The sequence below is a fragment of the Nomascus leucogenys genome, chromosome 15 (genome assembly GCF_006542625.1).
Source record: "Nomascus leucogenys isolate Asia chromosome 15, Asia_NLE_v1, whole genome shotgun sequence".
Classification (NCBI taxonomy): Eukaryota; Metazoa; Chordata; class Mammalia; order Primates; family Hylobatidae; genus Nomascus; species Nomascus leucogenys.
In genome coordinates, this window is record NC_044395.1 from 62,348,671 (window position 1) to 62,368,198 (window position 19,528).

General features: G+C 39.3%; 1 protein-coding gene and 1 pseudogene across 1 annotated transcript in view; one reads left to right on the forward strand and one right to left on the reverse strand.

Moving 5' to 3' along the window:
- The window catches only part of PGM2L1 (phosphoglucomutase 2 like 1), a 67,811-nt gene that overhangs the window by 30,483 nt on the left and 17,800 nt on the right, over positions 1 to 19,528 (forward strand). Inside the window, exon 6 of the mRNA XM_030828950.1 lies at positions 15,944 to 16,137. Within this exon, the coding sequence (XP_030684810.1) occupies positions 15,944 to 16,137 (194 nt within the window). The remainder of the gene's footprint in view (positions 1 to 15,943; positions 16,138 to 19,528) is intronic.
- On the reverse strand, positions 12,058 to 13,485 carry LOC115838579 (annotated as a pseudogene).

Sequence of the window (19,528 nt, forward strand, 5' to 3'; positions counted from 1 at the left end):
CTAAGTGAAGAACAGTGTTACCATTCATAGGGACAGAGAAGAAGCGTGGTTAATTCAGTTTGGGACATATTAAGTTCAAGGTGTTTGGGTCAACCAGGTAGCAATGTCCTATAGGTAGTTGGATATATAGACTTGTAGCTCAGGGGAGAAATGTGGACTTAAGTTATAGAGTTGTGGGTCACCACACATGTTAGAGCATATAAGAGTATTTGGACATCTTTACTTGCATGAGTAGCCCAGAGAGAGTATAGAGCAGAAAGGAAAAAGGTCAAGAATGGATCCCTGGGGAATATCAACTTTAAAGGAAGGGAAGAAGAGAAGCTGGAGTTAGGAGAGTCTTCTACAAATTCTATGTCTAAAATAGAGGTTGAATATGTTTACTTCTGCCCATATCATATCCTCTACCATCACCATTCTAAACCATTGTTGTCTTCTTTTGAAAGACTAAACGAGATTGGTGTCATAAAAACCAAAGAGATAAAAGAGTGCAAGGAATTATAGGTCCACTGTCAAAGAAAGCCAAGAACCCACGTCTCTTCTCTGATCATCTGACTACACAGCCAACTGCCTACTTGATACACTGGGATGTCTAACAGACACCTCAAAATTAGTGTCTCTAGAACAGAGTTCTTGATTCCCCCACAACATATACACCTAAGAGTGGTCCTCCTTCAGTCTGTTATCTCTGTAAATTAACATTACCACCCACCCAAACAAAAACCAAGGATCATTTTTGATTACTTCCTTTCCCTAACATTTTATCTACGAACAGCATCTACAAATGCTATGTCTAAAATAGAGGTTGAATATGCTTACCTCGGCCCATATCCTCTACCAATCACCATTCTAAACCATTGTTGTCTTCTATCTGATCCAAAGCATCCTAACTGGTCTCTTCCCTGCTTCCATTGTTCTCCCTGCAATCCATTCTCCACAAAGCAGACAGATGATCTCTTAGAATATGAACTTTCCTGCTTAAAGTTCTTCAGTGGCCTCTTATTCTTTTGATAAAACCCAACCCCCTTGCCTTGGAGCTTGTAAGTCTGCATAATCTGCCTCCTGCCTGTTTCTTCATTCCTTCCCTTCCTGCTCTCACTGCATTCCAGTCATACCACTGCTCCCTTCTGTTCTCCAGCTCCTCCAACATGGCAAGCCCTTTCCCACTTCTGAGACTTTATAATTGTCTTGTCGTCTGCTTGGATTGCTCTTCCCCAAATCTTGCCAACTTGCTTATTTTTATCCTTTGGGTTCCTACTCAGATAGTGCTTCCTTGAAGGATCTTCCCTGGCTACCTTATCTAAAATGGCTTCCATCAGTGACTCTTTCTTGCCATCTTATTTCTTTCACAGAACTTATCACTGCTTCTTCCTTTTTTTTTTTAAGAGATGGGGTCTCACTCTGTTGCCCAGGCTGGAGTGCAGTGTGGTATGATCACTGTAGCCTCAAACTCCTGAACTCAAGGGATTCTTTTTTTTTATTATTATTATACTTTAAGTTCTAGGGTACATGTGCACAACGTGCAGGTTTGTTACAAATGTATACATGTGCCATGTTGGTGTGCTACACCCATTAACTCGTCATTTACATTGGGTATATCTCCAAATGCTTTCCCTCCCCCCTCCCCCCACCCCACAACAGGCCCCAGTGTGTGATGTTCCCCTTCCTGTGTACAAGTGTTCTCATTGTTCAGTTCCCACCTATGAGTGAGAACATGCGGTGTTTGGTTTTTTGTTCTTGCGATAGTTTGCTGAGAATGATGGTTTCCAGCTTCATCCACGTCCCTACAAAGGACATGAACTCATCATTTTTTGTGGCTGCATAGTATTCCATGGTGTATATGTGCCACATTTTCTTAATCCAGTCTATCATTGATGGACATTTGGGTTGGTTCCAAGTCTTTGCTATTGTGAATAGTGCCACAATAAACATACGTGCCATGTGCCTTTATAGCAGCATGATTTATAATCCTTTGGGTATATACCCAGTAATGGGATGGCTGGGTCAAATGGTATTTCTAGTTCTAGATCCTTGAGGAATTGCCACACTGTCTTCCACAATGGTTGAACTAGTTTACAGTCCCACCAACAGTGTAAAAGCGTTCCAATTTCTCCACATCCTCTCCAGCACCTGTTGTTTCCTGACTTTTTAATGATCGCCATTCTAACTGGTGTGAGATGGTATCTCATTGTGGTTTTGATTTGCATTTCTCTGATGGCCAGTGATGATGAGTGTTTTTTCATGTGTCTGTTGGCTGCACAAATGTCTTCTTTTGAGAAGTGTCTGTTCATATCCTTTGCCCACTTTTTGATGGGGTTGTTTTTTTCTTGTAACTTTGTTTAAGTTCTTTGTAGATTCTGGATATTATCCCTTTGTCAGATGAGTAGATTGCAAAAATTTTCTCCCATTCTGTAGGTTGCCTGTTTACTCTGATGGTAGTTTCTTTTGCTGTGGAGAAGCTCTTTAGTTTAATTAGATCCCATTTGTCAATTTTGGCTTTTGTTGCCATTGCTTTTGGTGTTTTAGACATGAAGTCCTTGCCCATATCTATGTCCTGAATGGTATTGCCTAGGTTTTCTTCCAGGGTTATTATGGTTTTAGGTCTAACATGTAAGTCTTTAATCCATCTTGAATTAATTTTTGTATAAGGTGTAAGGAAGGGATCCAGTTTCAGCTTTCTACATATGGCTAGCCAGTTTTCCCAGCACCATTTATTAAATAGGGAATCCTTTTCCCATTTCTTGTTTTTGTCAGGTTTGTCAAAGATCAGATGGTTGTAGAGGTGTGGTATTATTTCTGAGGGCTCTGTTCTGTTCCATTGGTCTGTATCTCTGTTTTGGTACCAGTACCATGCTGTTTTGGTTACTGTAGCCTTGTAGTATAGTTTGAAGTCAGGTAGCATGATGCCTCCAGCTTTGCTCTTTTGGCTTAGGATTGTCTTGGCAATGTGGGCTCTTTTTTGGTTCCATATGAACTTTAAAGTAGTTTTTTCCAATTCTATGAAGAAAGTCATTGGTAGCTTGATGGGGATGGCATTGAATCTATAAATTACCTTGGGCAGTATGGCCATTTTCACAATATTGATTCTTCCTATCCATGAGCATGGAATGTTCTTCCATTTGTTTGTGTCCTCTTTTATTTCGTTGAGCAGTGGTTTGTAGTTCTCCTTGAAGAGGTCCTTCACATCCCTTGTAAGTTGGATTCTTTTTGAAGCCATTGTGAATGGGAGTTCACTCATGATTTGGCTCTCTGTCTGTTATTGGTGTATAAGAATGCTTGTGATTTTTCCACATTGATTTTGTATCCTGAGACTTTGCTGAAGTTGCTTATCAGCTTAAGGAGATTTTGGGCTAAGACAATGGGGTTGTCTAAATATACAATCATGTCATCTGCAAACAGGGACAATTTGACTTCCTCTTTTCCTAATTGAATGCCCTTTATTTCTTTCTCCTGCCTGATTGCCCTGGCCAGAACTTCCAACACTGTGTTGAATAGGAGTGGTGAGAGAGGGCATCCCTGTCTTGTGCCAGTTTTCAAAGGGAATGCTTCCAGTTTTTGCCCATTCAGTATGATATTGGCTGTGGGTTTGTCATAAATAGCTCTTATTATTTTGAGATACATCCCATCAATACCTAATTTATTGACATATTTTAGCATGAAGGGTTGTTGAATTTTGTCAAAGGCCTTTTCTGCATCTATTGAGATAATCATGTGGTTTTTGTCTTTGGTTCTGTTTATATGCTGGATTACATTTATTGACTTGCATATGTTGAACCAGCCTTGCATCCCAGGGATGAAGCCCACTTGATCATGGTGTATAAGCTTTTTGATGTGCTGCTGGATTCGGTTTGCCAGTATTTTATTGAGGATTTTTGCATCGATGTTCATCAGGGATGTTGGTCTAAAATTCTCTTTTTTTTGTTATGTCTCTGCCAGGCTTTGGTATCAGGATGATGCTAGCCTCATAAAATGAGTTAGGGAGGATTCCCTCTTTTTCTATTGATTGGAATAGTTTCAGAAGGAATGGTACCAGCTCCTCCTTGTACCCCTGGTAGAATTCGGCTGTGAATCCGTCTGGTCCTGGACTTTTTTTGGTTGGTAGGCTACTGATTATTACCTCAATTTCAGAGCCTGTTATTGGTCTATTCAGGGATTCAGCTTCTTCTTGGTTTAGTCTTAGGAGGGTGTATGTGTCCAGGAACTTATCCATTTCTTCTAGTTTATTTGCGTAGAGGTGTTTATAGTATTCTCTGATGGTAGTTTGTATTTCTGTGGGATCGATGGTGATATCCCCTTTATCATTTTTTATTGTGTCTATTTGATTCTTCTCTCTTTTTTTCTTTATTAGTCCTGCTAGCAGTCTATCAATTTGGTTGATCTTTTCAAAAAAAACCAGCTCCTGGATTCATTGATTTTTTTGAAGGGTTTTTTGTGCCTCTATCTCCTTCAGTTCTTCTCTGATCTTAGTTATTTCTTGCCTTCTGCTAGCTTTTGAATGTGTTTGCTCTTGCTTCTCTAGTTCTTTTAATTGTGATGTTAGGGTGTCAATTTTGGATCTTTCCTGCTTTCTCTTGTGGGCATTTAGTGCTATAAATTTCCCTCTACACACTGCTTTAAATGTGTCCCAGAGATTCTGGTATGTTGTGTCTTTATTCTCATTTGGTTTCAAAGAACATCTTTATTTCTGCCTTCATTTCATTATGTACCCAGTAGTCATTCAGGAGCAGGTTGTTCAGTTTCCATGTAGTTGAGTGGTTTTGAGTGAGTTTCTTAATCCTGAGTTCTAGTTTGATTGCACTGTGGTCTGAGAGACAGTTTGTTATAATTTCTGTTCTTTTACATTGGCTGAGGAGTGCTTTACTTCCAACTATGTGGTCAATTTTAGAATAAGTGTGATGTGGTGCTGAGAAGAATGTATATTCTGTTGATTTGGGGTGGAGCGTTCTGTAGATGTCTACTAGGTCCACTTGGTGCAGAGCTGAGTTCAATTCCTGGATATCCTTGTTAACTTTCTGTCTCGTTGATCTGTCTAATGTTGACAGTGGGGTGTTAAAGTCTCCCATTATTATTGTGTGGGAGTCTAAGTCTCTTTGTAGATCTCTAAGGACTTGCTTTATGAATCTGGGTGCTCCTGTATTGGGTGCAAATATATTTATGATAGTTAGCTCTTCTAGTTGAATTGATCCCTTTACCATTATGTAATGGCCTTCTTTGTCTCTTTTGATCTTTGTTGGTTTAAAGTCTGTTTTATCAGAGACTGGGATTGCAACCCCTGCCTTTTTTTGTTTTCCATTTGCTTGGTAGATCTTCCTCCATCCCTTCATTTTGAGCCTATGTGTGTCTCTGCAAGTGAGATGGGTCTCCTGAATACAGCACACTGATGGTTCTTGACTCTTTATCCAATTTGCCAGTCTGTGTCTTTTAATTGGAGCATTTAGCCCATTTACATTTAAAGTTAATATTGTTATGTGTGAATTTGATCCTGTCATTATGATGTTAGCTGGTTATTTTGCTTGTTAGTTGATGCAGTTTCTTCCTGGCATTAATGGTCTTTACAATTTGGCATGTTTTTGCAGTGGCTGGTACTGGTTGTTCCTTTCCATGTTTAGTGCTTCCTTCAGGAGCTCTTGTAGGGCAGGCCTGGTGGTGACAAAATCTCTCAGCATTTGCTTGTCTGTAAAGGATTTTATTTCTTCTTCACTTATGAAGCTCAGTTTGTCTGGATATGAAATTCTGGGTTGAAAATTCTTTTCTTTAAGAATGTTGAATATTGGCCCCCACTCTCTTCTGGCTTGTAGAGTTTCTGCCAAGAGATCTGCTGTTTGATGGGTTTCCCTTTGTGGGTAACCCAACCTTTCTCTCTGGCTGCCCTTAACATTTTTTCCTTCATTTCAACTTTGGTGAATCTGACAATTATGTGTCTTGGAGTTGCTCTTCTTGAGGAGTATCTTTGTGGCGTTCTCTGTATTTCCTGAATTTGAATGTTGGCCTGCCTTGCTAGGTTGGGGAAGTTCTCCTGGATAATATCCTGCAGAGTGTTTTCCAGCTTGGTTCCATTGTCTCTGTCACTTTCAGGTACACCAATCAGACCTAGATTTGGTCTTTTCACATAGTCCCATATTTCTTGGAGGTTTTGTTCATTTCTTTTTACCCTTTTTTCTCTAAACTTCTCTTCTCACTTCATTTCATTCATTTGATCTTCCATCACTGATACCCTTTCTTCCAGTTGATCAAATCAGCTACTGAAGCTTGTACATTCGTCACGTAGTTCTCGTGCCATGGTTTTCAGCTCCATCAGGTCATTTAAGGACTTCCCTACATTGGTTATTCTAGTTAGCCATTCGTCTAATCTTTTTTCAAGGTTCGTAGCTTCTTTGTGTTGGGTTCAAACTTCCTCCTTTAGCTCAGAGGAGTTTGATCATCTGAAGCCTTCTTCTCTCAACTCGTCAAAGTCATTCTCCATCCAGCTTTGTTCCATTGCTGGCGAGGAGCTGCGTTCCTTTGCAGGGGGAGAGGTGCTCTGATTTTTAGAATTTTCAGCTTTTCTGCTCTGTTTTTTCCCCATCTTTGTGGTTTTATCTACCTTTGGTCTTTGATGATGGTGACGTACAGATGGAGTTTTGGTGTGGATGTCCTTTCTGTTTGTTAGTTTTCCTTATAACAGTCAGGACCCTCAGCTGCAGTTCTGTTGGAGTTTGCTGGAGGTCCACTCCAGACCGTTTGCCTGGATATCAGCAGCGGAGGCTGCAGAACAGCGAATATTGCTGAACAGCAAATGTTCCTGCCTGACTGTTCCTCTAGAAGCTTCGTCTCAGAGGGGTACCCAGCTGTGTGAGGTGTCAGTCTGCCCCTACTGGGGGGTGCCTCCCAGTTGGGCTACTCAGGGGTCAGGAACCCACTTGAGGAGGCAGTCTGTCTGTTCTTAGACCTCAAACTCTGTGCTGGGAGAACCACTACTGTCTTCCAAGCTGTCAGACAGGGACATTTAAGTCTGCAGAGGTTTCTGCTGCCTTTTGTTTGGCTATGCCGGGCCCCTAGAGGTGGAGTCTACAGAGGCAGGCAGGCCTCCTTGAGCAATGGTGGGCTCCACCCAGTTTGAGCTTCCTGGCTGCTTTGTTTATCTACTCAAGCCTCAGCAATGGTGGGCACCCCTCCCCCAGCCTCGCTGTTGCCTTGCAGTTCAATCTCAGACTGCTGTGCTAGCAATGAGCTAGGCTCCGTGGGCGTGGGACCCTCCAAGCCAGTCACGGGATATAATCTCCTGGTGTGCCGTTTGCTAAGACCACTGGAAAAGCGCAATATTAGGGTGGGAGTGACCCAATTTTCCAGGTGCCATCTGTCACCCCTTCCCTTTGCCAGGAAAGGGAATTCCCTGACCCGTTGTGCTTCCCAGGTGAGGCAATGCCTCACCCTGCTTCGGCTCACACTCAATGGGCTGCACCCACTGTCCTGCCCCCACTGTCCAACGAGCCCCAGTGAGATGAACCCGGTACCTGTTGGAAATGCAGAAATCACCCATCTTCTGCATCGGTCATGCTGGGAGCTGTAGACTGCAGCTGTTACTATTCGGCCATCTTGGAACTGCCTCTGCTATCCTGAACTCAGGGGAATCTCCAGCCTCAGCCTCTCGAGTAGCTGGGGCTATAGGCGTGTACCACTTGCCTGCCTTTTCTTTATTTCCTTCCTTCCTCCCTCCCTCCCTCCATCCCTCTCTCCCTACCTCCCTCCCTTCCTTCCTTCTCTTTCTCTCTCTTTCTTTTATTTTATTTTATTTTTATTTTTTAAGACAAGGTCTTGCTCTGTCACCAAGGCTGGAATGCAGTGGCACAATCACAGCTCACAGCAGCCTCAACCTTCCAGGTTCAAGCAATCCTCCTGCCTCAGTCTCCCAACCACAGGCATAAGCCATCATACCCAGCTAATTTTTTTATATTTAGTAGAGACAGGGTCTTGCTATGTTGCCCAGGCTGTGGGTCTAGTTTCTTTATGATGAATTATCTTATTTATTTGACCCTTCTCACCCCCATCCCCTAAATGTAAGTTCGTAGGTAGAGAGACTTAGTCTGCTTTGATATTCATTGCTGTTGAACATATTTGGCACATAGTGGACCCTCAAAGATTTTTTTTCCATAATACGTAAGCACAAGGTTAAAAAGTTAAACAGTAAAAAGTATCTGTCCCATCTCTGTCCCCTAGTACAGTTTCTCAGAAGCAAATACTGTTTCCAGTTTTCATTTCCGTTCAGGGATAGTCCACACATATATAAATATATATGTGTTTGTCACTTCTCCATCTTTTTCCCCATAAATGATAGGGTACTATATAATAGTGTTCTGTGCCTTGCTAATTTCACACAATATGTCTTACAGACTGTCTTTTTCTTTCTCCCTCTCCCTTCCCCTCTTCTCACTCTATGTGTATGTATGTCTGCGTGTATATATATATATATGTATGTACCTGTATATATACACACATATAGGTGTACATATATATACATACATGTGTATATATAGTCAATATGTATATTTTAACCTTGAGTTTGTATATTAAGAAAAAAATATGTATGCGTGTGTGTGTGTGTGTATGTATATGTATATATTTGTATATGTGACATTGTATTTTTTGGAGAGCTTGGGAGTGGAGAGGGCTCCTCTGTCAGAGAGTGTAGTGAGCCATGATCACACCACTGCACTCCAGCCTGGGCTACAGAGTGAAACTCTGTTTCAAAAAAAAAAAAAGAAGATGAATGTAGAAGAATGTTTATTGTGGCACTGTTTATACATAGCAGAAGATCAGAAGCAAATGAAATGTTCATCAATAGAGGATTGATTACATAAATTATGATTCATCTATATAGGTTTTTAAAGATGAATGAAGCAGATATACATATGTATGAATGGCATGAATATATACACATATGAATGATGTGAATATATATATGCATGAATATATATGCTTTATTCATAAAATTAATTTCATCTATGTATTTTTTAATGTGATTACTAGAAAATTTAAAATTTTATATATGGCTTGCATTTGTGGTGCACATACTTCTTTTGGGCACTGCTGATCTATAGGATAGATTTTTAGAGGTGAAACTTTTGGGTTTTTTTGTTTTTGTTTTTGTTTTTGTTTTTTGAGATGGAGCCTCACTCTGTCACCCAAGCTGTAGTGCAGTGGCACGATCTCAGCTCACTGCAACCTTTGCCTCCCAGGTTCAAGCAATTCTCCTGCCTCAGCCTCCTGGGTAGCTGGGACTACAGGCGTGCACCACCATGCCTGGCTAATTTTTGTATTTTTGGTAGAGACAGGATTTCGCCATGTTGGCCAGGCTGGTCTTGAACCCCTGGCCTCAAGTGATCCTCCTGCCTCGGCCTCCCAGAATGCTGGGATTACAGGTGTCAGCCACTGCACCTGGCCTAGAGGTGAAACTTTTGGATCAAAGGGAATATGCAAAGAAAGTTTGGCATTCCCTATTCAAGGTGGTTGTACCATTTAATAATCTCATCAACAATATATGAGGGCCTTTATCCTATATCTTCCATGATTGTATTATCAAAGCTTTTAATCTTTGCCAATCAGATGGGTAGAAATGTTATTTTTAATCTGTACCTGTCTTATAAGTGAGGTTGAGCGTCTTTTCATGTATTTAGAAGATATTTATGTTTCCCTGAGAAGTCTGTTAAAGGATTTTTTTTTTAACAAACTTTATTTTCTAGAGCTGTTTTAGATTCACAGCAAAATTCAGTGGAGGGTTCAGAGATTTCCCATATACCCACTTGTCCCCACATATGCATTAACAACATCCCCCCTCAGAGTGGTACATATGATGAGCCTACATTGACATGTCATTATCACCCAAAGCCCATAGTTTATGTTAGGGTTCATTCTTCATTTGTACATTCTTTGCATTTTGACAAATGAATAATGACACGTATCCACCATTATAGTATCATACAGAGTATTTTCACTGCCTCCAGAATTCTCTGTGTCCTGCCTGTTCATCCATTCCTCCTCTTTAACCCCTGGCAAACACTGATCTTTTTAATGTCTCCATAGTTTTGCCTTTTCCAGAGTATCATATTGTTGGAATATACAGTATATAGCCTTTTTAGATTGGCTTCTTTCACGTAGTAATTCCCTCCATGTCTTTTCATGGCTGGATAGCTCATTTCTTTTTTAGCACAGAAGAAGAATATTCTATTGTCTGGAGGTCCCATAGTTTATTTCTCCATTCACCTAATGAAGAACATCATAGATTCTTCCAAGTTTTGGCAATTATGAATAAAGCTGCTATAAATATTTGTGTGCACATTTAAGTATGGACGTAAGTCTTCATTCCTTTCAGTAAATACCAAGGAGTGTGAGTGCTGAATCATATGACAAGAGTATGTTTAGTTTTGTAAGAAACTGCCAAACTGTCTCTAAAGTGGCTATACCATTTTAAATCCCCACCAGCAATGAATGAGAGCTCCTGTTGCTCCACGTCCTTGTCAGCATTTGCTGTTGTCAGTGTTCTGGATTTTGGCCATTCTAATAGGTGTGCAGTAGTATCTTATTGTTGTTTTAATTTCTATTTTTCTGATGACATATGATGTGAAGCATCTTTTCATACACTTCTTTACCATCTGTGTATTCTTTCTGGTGAAGTGTCTGTTTTGCTTTTTTATTGTTGAATTTTAAGAATTCTTTATATATTTTGGATAACAGTCCTTTTTCAGATACATCTTTCGCAAATATTTCTCCCAGTCTGGCATGTCTTTTTATTCACTTGGCAGTGCCTTTTGCAGAGCAGAAAATTTTATTTTCATTTTAAATCCAGCTTATCAATTCTTTCTTTCATGGATCATGCCTTTGGTGGTGTACCTAAAAAGTTATTGCCGGCTGGGCACAGTGGCTCACACCTGTAATCCCAGCACTTTGGGAGACCAAGGCGGGTGGATTGCCTGAGGTCAGGAGTTTGAGACCAGCCTGGTTAACATGGTGAAACCCCATCTCTTCTAAAAATACAAAAAAAAAAAAATTAGCTGGGCATGGTGGCAGGCACCTGTAATCCCAGCTACTCGGGAGTCTGAGGAAGGAGAATCGCTTGAACCTGGGAGGCGGAGGTTGCAGTGAGCCGAGACTGCGCCATTGCACTCCAGCCTAGGCAACAAGAGCAAAACTCCGTCTGAAAAAAAAAAAAGTTATTGCCAAACCCAAGATCCTCTAGACTTCCTCTCATCATATCTTCTAGGAGTTTTATAGTTTTTCGTCTGTTAAACTATTTGCTCATTATTCTTTTGCTGTTTCTTATTGATTTATGGGAACTCTTTAAATGTAAAAAGTAGCTCTTGGCCATCTGTTTTGCAGACATTTCCTCCCAGTCTTCTTGACTTTATTTATGATATTTTTCCATGCATGATATTATGGTATTTTTCCCATTTGAAAACAAGTTATTTTGGCATTTGTATTGGTATCATATTTTATTTATATATTAATTTAGAGAGGCTCGATATTTTAATAATTGAGTCTCCCTATTCAAGAATAGGGTGTGTCTTTCTGTTCTTTCAAGACTTCTTTTAGATTCTTTAGTAGCATCTTAAACATGTTTTCCAAGATAATTAAATCATTTATTGATTACACATGATAATGGATGATACCCAAGCTTCATTCCCATTTATAATTTTATCTGGTAACATTATTCAATTAAGATATATTGCATAGTATGTGTCAACAATCATTTTTATAACCAATAATTCCATGATTTTGCTTGGGTAATCCCTTTTAATGGTGAAGTTCAGGTCACAACAGTAATTATCAGTTCAACTACACCAAGGTTTCTGAAGACAATGATTTATCTACCCAAGCAAGTTCTACATAAACTCCAAATAGAACCTGGCATCACCCTGAAGGAATTCTAACTTCACACTGTTGGGGAAATTTACCAAGATGGCTTCAGAGTAGACTAACTTTACACAGCACATTAAAAAAAAAAAAAAAGACACATTTATTCAGCATCATGATCAGACCATTACATTTAGCAATCAACAGCATGGGTGCAAAAAAAAATCCATATTAAAACTCTTTGTTGGAATGCTTTGCACTTTCCACAGAACGGGAACTAAAATAACTTGTTATACAATTTGTCACAAGTACAGTCCTTGAGTTTTTTGCCCATACACATGAGTATTTGTCTAAAATATGTCTTCTTTGTTGCAGCTAGGCCCTGCCACCACTGTGCTTGGCTGAGTTCACAGATCTGTTGTAACCTATAGCTTCCCTGTCACTTCTTTGGCTCTCCTCTCATGCTAAGCTTTGTTTCCTGGCAGTAATTAAAATCTGCTGCTGCTGCCATAGCTACTGCTGCTATTGGAACCACCATAGCCACCTTGGTTTCATAATTAGTAAAGTATCGGCCTCTACCACCATAGGGGCCAGAGCTTCTGCCTCCAAAGTTTCTTCCCTTCATGGGTCCAAATTTTTTTTTGTTTTTTTTTTTTTGAGATGGAGTCTCGCTCTGTTGCCCAGGCTGGAGTGCAGTGGCGAGAGCTCGGCTCACTGCAAGCTCTGCCTCCCGGGTTCAAGCAATTCTCCTGCCGCAGCCTCCCGAGTAGCTGGGACTACAGGTGTATGCCACCACGCCCGGCTAATTTTTGTATTTTTAGTAGAGATGGGGTTTTGTCACATTAGCCAGGCTGCTCTCGAACTCCTGACCTCAGGTGATCCACCCACCCAAAATCACTGTAGCTTCCACCACCTCCAAAATTGCTTCCATCATTACCAAATCCGTTATAGCCATCCCCACTGCCACCATATCCACCACCACCATGGCTGCCACCAAAGCCACCACAACCACTGAAGTTTCCTCCACAACCAAAGTTGTCCTTCCCACCAAAACCACCTCCACGACCACGACCAAAGTTTCCAGAGCCACTTCGATCTCTTTGGCTGGATGAAGCACCAGCCATCTCTTCTTGCTTTGACAAGGCTTTCCTAACTTCACAGTTGTGCCATTCACAGTGTGGTATCTCTGAATGACAATCTTATCCACGGAGTCATGGTCATCCAAGGTTCTTGCCACTGCCTTGGTCAGTCATGATTACAGTCACTTCATTTTTTTTCCATACTGTTCAAAATAATCTCTTAGGTGATGTTCTTCAGTGTCTTCTTTAATGCTACCAACAAATGTCTTTTTCACAGTTAAGTGGGCACCTGGTCTTTGAGAATCTTCTCTTGAAACAGCTCTCTTTGGTTCCACAACTCTTCCATCCACCTTGTGTGGCCCTGCATTCATGGCTGCATCCACCTCCTCCACAGTGGTATATGTGACAAACCCAAAGCCCCTGGAGCACTTGGTGTTTGGGCCTCTCATTACCACACAGTTCGTGAGCATTCCCATTGCTCAAAATGGCTCCTCAGGCTCTCATCGGTTGTTTCAAAGCTCAACCCTCCAATAAAGAGCTTCCTCAGTTGTTCAGGCTCTTTAGGAGACTCTGACTTAGACATGACAGCAGAGGGGAGGAAAGACTTTAATGATGCTTCCTCAGCAGCATCCATGGGCAGAAAGGAGTAAGCTGACCAAAACGTTTTTTTAAACTAGATTTTTCACATATTTTTTAATGTTTATTCCTGGACATATTTTGTTGCATGAATTTTTATGTTACTATATCAGATAGGAATGCTTTCTGGTGCAGATTAAGTAAAACCAACAAAAGCGGCTTAAGCTGATAGGAGTTCATTTTTCTCACGTAACAAAACGTCCAGAGGTAGGTGGCCAGAGACATGGTTCTGTTGCTCCATGATGTCAGGCTTTGTTTCTCTGCAGTTTTTCTGGCCTTACCCTCAAGCATGGTCATCACAGGGTGGTTGCTGTACCTCTAGGCATCACGTCCACAGACAAGGCAAGGAGAAGGGGACAGAGAGAAAGAATAGGATTTTTTTTCTTATGTTTTATAAATTTTCATGTGAGCTTTCAGGACTTACGGAGAGAATCTTTTTTGTGGCTTGAAATGTGGGAGCATCCCTCCAGAACAGTTTTGTTTGTTTTAAACATTCTGGGTTTTTTGTTTGTTTTAAAAATTCTGCTAGAACCTCAAGGGTTTCACTGACTGGGGGCAGTTTCTGTGTTAATTTATTGTTTCTCATCCTAAAATAACTTAAGTGCAGACCTTGGATTTGAAAATTTTTTTAATTACCCAGAACTCAAGAAGAGACATGCTTCCTCATGATCTCTATAATAGTGGACAGGACTTTTTCTATTCTGCACTTTCACTGAGAGTGAAATGCTTCAAGGATGCCATTTTTATTTGGGGGTCTCAGTTCCAACTCCCTACCTTGCACATGGGCATTACAATCCAAGAACCAGATAAATGGACAGTTCTCAAACCCCAGGTAACCACAATATCAGTCCCACAGGCTTATCATTCTGCTTTTTAATTATTTTTTTCTCACTGCCTGGAGTTGTCCCTTTCCTCTTGTGAATTATGCTGTGCATTTAAGATAATGTTTTCTCTGTTTTATGTAGCATTTTGAGGTGTTTATAGAGAACAGGTTTTTAGGTCATCTGGTTAACCATATTCTTTGCATAGAGATTAGTACATAGTACAGATTCAAATGTATTCTTCTTTCCTTCATTCAGGATGCAATAGAGGGGATTTGTGTCATATACATGGTAGAAGTCACCATAGATATTCTCTAACCTTCCAAATTTGAAATCCTATAAATTAATAGAATTACATTTTCATGCTTTTTTTGGTAACTGTTCCTAATGTCTTATTGATCAGACTACTTGACAAACTGAAAGCTCATTGAAATTTATATGGATAATTAACACGTTAATTGTTAATAAACTATATTTGATATGATATAAATTCTACTTTATAATAGAAAGATGACTTTTTTCTATATCACATAATATAACTACTTTATAATGTTAAGTTAAATAGTATCAAGTTTTAGGGAATATTCTGTGGTTTCTTGGATTATCTTTAGTAGATAGTTATAGGTTTAAGAGTATAATTGGACACTGTGGCGTATGCATATTATAATGTTATCATAATAATTAGCCCTGCTTGTATTTTACTCATATTGTTATTAAGGTATACTTCTAAAAGAAAATCACATATAATCATTTGATTGAAGAGTCCCTGTAGAGTCATTCCTATCTATATCTTTTAATATTTATTAAATTAGTCCTCCTATGTTGACATCTTTTACTTGATCAATTTGATATGCTTTATTTTTATTTTTATTTTTATTTATTTATTTTTTTGAGATAGAGTCGCACTCTTTCGCACAAGCTGGAGTGCAGTGGCGCGATCTCAGCTCACTGCAAGCTCTGCCTCCAGGGTTAATGCCATTCTCCTGCCTCAGCCTCCCAAGTAGCTAAGACTACAGGCGCCCGCCACCACACCTGGCTAATTTTTTTTTTTTTTTTTTGAGACGGAGTCTCGCTCTGTCCCCCAGGCTGGAGTGCAGTGGCACGATCTCGGCTCACTGCAAGCTCTGCCTCCTGGGTTCACGCCATTCTCCTGCCTCAGTCTCCCAAGTAGCTGGGACTACAGGCACCCGCCAACACGCCCGGCTAATTTTTTGTATTTTTAGTAGAGACGGGGTTTCACCGTGTTAGCCAGGATGGTCTCGATCTCCTGACCTTGTGATCCGCCCGCCTCGGCCTCCCAAAGTGCTGGGATTACAGGCTACAGGCGCCCGCCAACACGCCCGGCTAATTTTTTGTATTTTTAGTAGAGATGGGGTTTCACCACGTTAGCCAGGATGGTCTCGATCTGCTGACCTCGTGATCTGCCCGCCTCAGCCTCCCAAAGTGCTGAGATTACAGGCGTGAGCCACTGCACCTGGCCTCAATTTGATATGCTTTTTAATAAAGCTGAAGATCTCTACTATAGGTAAGAAAAGATCTGGCAAGCATTTTAAGTAATTATGGTTATATTTACTTATCATCTAGGTTTACTGGGAAACTGGTGCTCAGATCACGTCTCCTCATGATAAAGAAATTCTAAAATGTATAGAAGAATGTGTGGAACCCTGGAATGGTTCCTGGAATGATAATTTAGTGGATACCAGCCCGCTGAAGAGAGACCCTCTGCAGGACATTTGCAGGAGATACATGGAAGATCTGAAAAAGATCTGTTTTTACAGGTATCCAAGTGAGAATATCAGATAATACTACTTCAGAATAACATTAAAGAATGAGGAGAAGAAAAAGTGATAAAAAGTGTTGTCTATTTATTAGATTAAAATTATAGATAAATAGTACTTATTAAGAGTCAAAGAGTGGAAATAACCCAAGTAACCATTAACTAATGAATGGATAAATAAAATGTGGTATATCCATACAATGAAATATTATTCAGCAATAAAAATAAATGAAGTACTTACATACTACAACATGGATAAACCTTGAAAACATCATGCTAAGTGAAAGAAGCCAGTCACAAAGAACCACATATTGTATGATTCCATTTATATGACATATATAGAATAGGCAAATCTATAGAGACAGAAATAGATTAGAGGTTACTTGTGGCTGGAAGGAATGAAAGGGTTGGGGGCTGGAAGCTATAGGTTATAGAGTTAGTTTCTTTCTTTCTCTCTCTCTCTCTTTCTCTCTCTCTCTCTTTCTCTCTTTCTTTCTTTCCTTTTTTTTGAGACAGAGTCTCGCTCTTGTCACCCAGGCTGGAGTGCAGTGGCGCGATCTTGGCTCACTGCAACCTCTGCCTCCTGGGTTCAAGCAATTCTCCTGCCTCAGCCTCCGAAGTAGCTGGGACTACAAGCAACCACTACCATGCCTGGCTAATTTTTGTAGTTTTAGTAGAGACAAGGTTTCATGATGTTGGCCAGGCTGGTCTCGAACTCCTGACCTCCGGTGATCCACCTGCCTCAGCCTCCCAAAGTGCTGGGGTTACAGGTGTGAGCTACCATGCCCAGCCTAGAGTTTCTTTCAGGAGTAATGAGAATGTTCTAAAATTGATCATAGTCATGGTTGAACAACTCTATGAATATAGAGAAAGCCATTGAATTGCACACTTTAAATGGGTGAATTATATGGTATATGAATTATATCTCAATAAAGCTGTTAAACAAGTTATACTTAAATATATGTATTTCCTCTGTGTTAGATCAGTATGTTTCTTTTAAGATTTTATTTTTCCTTAACCATTTCCGTATTTCCATAATTATCTCTGTAACTCTTCTGTAAATAGCTAACACTATTGCTAGGAAGAATCCTGGCTAACTGAGTGTATTTTTCCTATCCTACAAAATAATTTTAGCTTTTTCTCAACTTTATTTTAATTTCAAAAGTATACCCATCAAGCTATCAATTGTTTGCTTCTCCGTCTAAAATGATAAGTGACGGTAATACTAGCTAAATGCTACCAGCTGTAATCAATCTAAAAAGAATTTGATTCCTTTTTTATCCTTTCTGTCTTTTCATATTTATATTTTTGTTTTTTAAAGAGTGTATGGGCAAAAGCAAATTAACAAGTGAACCTAACTATTTATCAAGCTGAAGGCATAATTACACAGAGAAGAATTATTTCAAGTGACTTTACAGTTATTAACTATACATTTCTAGTGGAATATGTCCTAAGGATAAAGAACTACAAAGAAACCTCAAATTGTATTTGATAGCTGTACTGTTAGTGGTAATATTGATGGTTTTACAGATGTAGATATAAATAAATATATAGATGTACACATATATATTATAAAACAAATGGGTAATTATGTTAATGTCACTAGGATCTAAGATTTTAGTTTAAGAGAGACAGATATAAAATCAAATAAAATAATTTTAAAATTATAATTTTAAATTTGAATTTGAAATACGTTTTATTTACCTAAAATGCTAAAATACCAGTTCTGTTACTAAAAAGGCCTATGCCTACCCCTAAAGCCCAGATTGTGGTTTCTAAATACCATTTCCTAGTAAAAGGAACCAGGGCTCATTGGAGAAATTGATTCTCATCAAGGACTGGGGCAGAAAATGTACTAAATGAGGCTGAGATACCTTTGTTTTCCTTGCCATAAAGCGGGCTAGCTTTCAAAGATACTGGAGTCATATCAAAAGGATCTGGGAGCCAACTTGAAGGGACTCCCACTGACCAAAGTTTGGATAGTTGGGCATCAAAAAGAATAATCACCTCAGTGAATTAAAACATTAAACATAAAAAGCCCATGACTGTTAGTAGTACTAAAAAAGCACTTTATTGGTCACCTTTGGGAATTGCTGGACTAAAAATCACACATGCTGAAATTTGATAAATTCTACATTTTCCTTCTGAAAATCAATAAATGTTTGAAACTTTATCTTAATTTTTTCTGCCTTTTCTATATGAACTGAATTTTAGGACTAATCAAATGGTTGATGAAGGATCATTATTTTTAAAAGAAAAATACAATAAATGCAGAAGGAATAATAGAATTTTCAAAATCACTATGTTGTGACCTGTAATAAATAATATATCTAGGTAATTCTCATCAAGGGCTGCTAAGACCCATAGGTGAAATGTTGATGGGAGGTTTTTTGATGGAAGGATTAGGCTGACACTGGTGAATCTTAGTTTAACAGCATTAAAAGTAGAGTAGAAATTGTGTGCTTCCACCTGTGAGTCAATAGAAAATACACAGCACCTATTCTTGCCCAAAGAAATGAAACTGAATCTAATGTTACCTCTAAATGCAGCTGGCTATCTACAGAAAAAATAGGATAGAAGAGCATGTTAATACCAAAAGGATGCAGTCTACATATTGGAGATATGGGAAATTCTACAGGACAAATGGGCCAGTTTCTTCAATAAATGACATTTGGGTTGGGGAAGGAAGGGAGGAACATTTATAGATTAAAAGAGACTTGAGAGGCATAGCAATCAAATTATATGGAACCTCATTCAGGTCCTGCTTCAAGTAAAACAAGTGTTAAAAGTATTTTTGAGACACTTGGGGAAAATTTGAACACAGATAGGGTATTAGAGGAAAGAAATTATTGTTGATTTTGTTAGATGTAATGATGATAATATGGTTATGTTTTTAAATACTGAAGCATTTTCTTGTAAAGTAATATATCTTGAATAAACAAGACTAGATTGACAGACTATGGAAACATTGAAGTGAGGTAATGGGTATATGGTGTTAGATATTCTGTCTTCCTATGCATATGTTTGAAAATTGTCATAACATTTTATTTTTATTATTTATCTTATAATAAATTGTATTTTTTATGGGGAATAGTTAGTAAATGGTAGGTTAGGATGTAGAAAGTTTTGCTGTGGAAAAGACCAAAGAAACAGAGACTAGATGCTAATGGAAATGATGCCAGCGAGAGAGAATTATCCACGTACTAAAGTTCTCAAGTGAGAATTGATGGGGACCAGAGCAGAAGTGGAGGGGTTGACCTTTGATACAAAGAACGTTTCCTCATTATATCAGATGGAAGAAGGAAAAAATATAGGTTGTCGGTTTGGTGTGGGATGATTAGGAAGTTCCCATCAAATGGCTCTGTGTCTCAATGATGTATGAGGTGAAGGGG